This window comes from Silene latifolia, chromosome 11 (genome assembly GCF_048544455.1).
Source record: "Silene latifolia isolate original U9 population chromosome 11, ASM4854445v1, whole genome shotgun sequence".
Lineage (NCBI taxonomy): Eukaryota > Viridiplantae > Streptophyta > Magnoliopsida > Caryophyllales > Caryophyllaceae > Silene > Silene latifolia.
The window spans coordinates 51,374,526-51,376,618 of NC_133536.1; the positions used below are offsets into that span (position 1 = coordinate 51,374,526).

The following is a 2,093-nucleotide window of genomic DNA, read 5'->3' on the forward strand; positions in this document are numbered from 1 at the left end:
TGATTAAATGGTAAAAGTTTATGCTTGCCAATTTGACAAGCATGACAAAGTTTGGAGCGACGCTTCTTATTACATGATATAATCTTTTGAGAACGAAGACAATAAACAATATTTAAACCCGGATGACCGAGGCGAGAGTGCCATTGGTCGAAGGATGACGCGGCTAGACAGGCTTGGGGCGGTTCATTTGATGACGTGGCTGACATAGGGTAGAGAGTACCGGTGCTATTGCTTCTCAGTAGAATTGTCCCAGTCCGTATATCCTTCACAGAAAAGCCATTAGGATCAAATTCGACACTGACATTGTTATCTTTGGTGAATTGTCTAATGGAAATTAAAATTTTCATTATTTGTGGGGTATACAGGACGTTACTTAGGGAAAATCTCCGACTAGGTGCGGGAAGGGTAGTATGACCCGAACCGTGGACCGCAATGGACTTACCATTACCGACATAAATAGACCGAATAGTACTCTTATTAAACGGAGGAGAAAGGATACCTCGGTCGGACGTCAAATGTGAGGATGCACCCGTATCCATGTAAAAATTATGATCCTCGGGTTGATAAAGCGTCATTGCTTGAAAAACCTGTCCCAGTTGGGACGACTCATACCCATCTGCGACATAGGCTTGTCCTGCACTCGGTGGGACTTGCTGAAACCGTGACTGCGAAGGCGAAGCCCCACAAGGTTGTGGTTGCCAGGGAGAAGCCCACCCCTGTTGAGCGGGATACAGACAGGGAGGAAGGGCCTATTGCATCGGCCAGAACTGAGGTGGCACCGTGGCGACCCACGTCCAAGCCTGTGGTGGTCAGCCACCCCCGTAGTTGCCACCGCGCTGATTAGTACCCCAGCCGCCGTTGCCTTTTCCTTTGCCTTTGTAACCCGATTTATTTTTGTTCCCATTACTGCCTCCGTTGTTATTTTAATTGGATTTCCCAGAAGAAGGTGAGGATCCTTCATCCCAGCCGGAAGGAGGAGGAGATGAGACAGCAGGCGGGGCCAGTGCCGTGGCAGTGGTGGTGTCAGGTTGTGCCGATTATCGGTGCTCCTCCAATTGAAGCATGCTCCGGGCTGTTTCGAAGGTGGGAAGGGTCTGATTGATATAGGCACCAACCGTATCATATTCCTTCGGTAAACCGCGAACGAGTTGCAGAACCAAGCGTTGATCATCAACGACACTTCCAACATCAGTTAGTTGTGTGCCGAGGTCCTTCAATTTTTGACAGTAATCGTGAAGTGACGAGCACTTGGCGAGAGACATGTTGGTGAATTCATGTTCCAGTCGCAGCACGAGCCTTCTTATTGTTATGGAAATGGTTTTTGAGACGAGTCCAGGCCTCGTAGGCGGTGGAATTCGTTTCAAGAACCCGGAGAAGGAGTTCCTCCGATATGGAACCGTAGATCCATTGGAGAACATGAGCATCAATCTCACACCATTCGGCATAGGCGGGATCGGCTTCGGTATGAGGACGGGTACCATCGATATGATGGGACACCTTGTATCCCTTTGCGTGGAGGGTGAAGAGCTTGACCCATGCGGAATACGTTATTTTAACACCGTCAAGCATAGGAACCTTATTGATAATGTTGGTGACGGAGTAAACTGAGTGCAAAGCGGGCTTAGCGCCGGTAGCACCGGAATTGGTTGCGGATTCACCGTCTTTGGTCATGGCCGTAGCACGAGAGGGAGGAGAAAGACGGAGAAATCGCGAATTTTGATGTGTTTTTCGTGAAAAACCTAATACACTGATACCATGAAAGTATTTGAATCCCCGAGGGTTTCATTGTACTGAGTAGAATATATATATACTCGAGTACATCGCTACGGTTACAATGTGAACATAATACAAAATATCTACGATATACTAAAATACAAAGATATGTATAATATCTACGATACTCAAAATATTTACATAATATATTAGTTGACTAATAGAAATATCAACTCTTAACATGACCTCTCGTTTGGTTGGCCTTTTCTAGTTGGGGGGGATCTATCTTCTTTATTATTACGAAGGAAATGGGAAGATATTGATAGTTTCCAATGAAGATATGTTGATCTCCTGAATTACAACCGATAGACCTGGCAAAC

The 2,093-nt window shown here is 46.2% G+C and overlaps 1 protein-coding gene across 1 annotated transcript; it reads right to left on the reverse strand.

Annotated features, from left to right (window-relative positions):
• Nucleotides 1-1,272: 1,272 nt before the first annotated feature.
• Nucleotides 1,273-1,671, reverse strand: LOC141613395 (uncharacterized). Its single transcript, XM_074432127.1, has one exon. The coding sequence runs from the start codon at nucleotides 1,669-1,671 to the stop codon at nucleotides 1,273-1,275; it is 399 nt and encodes a 132-aa protein (XP_074288228.1).
• Nucleotides 1,672-2,093: the final 422 nt, after the last annotated feature.

What these genes read in the sequence shown, in the direction of transcription:
- LOC141613395 (XM_074432127.1), bottom strand. Translation starts at nt 1,671, where the DNA reads ATGACCAAAGACGGTGAATCCGCAACCAATTCCGGTGCTACCGGCGCT.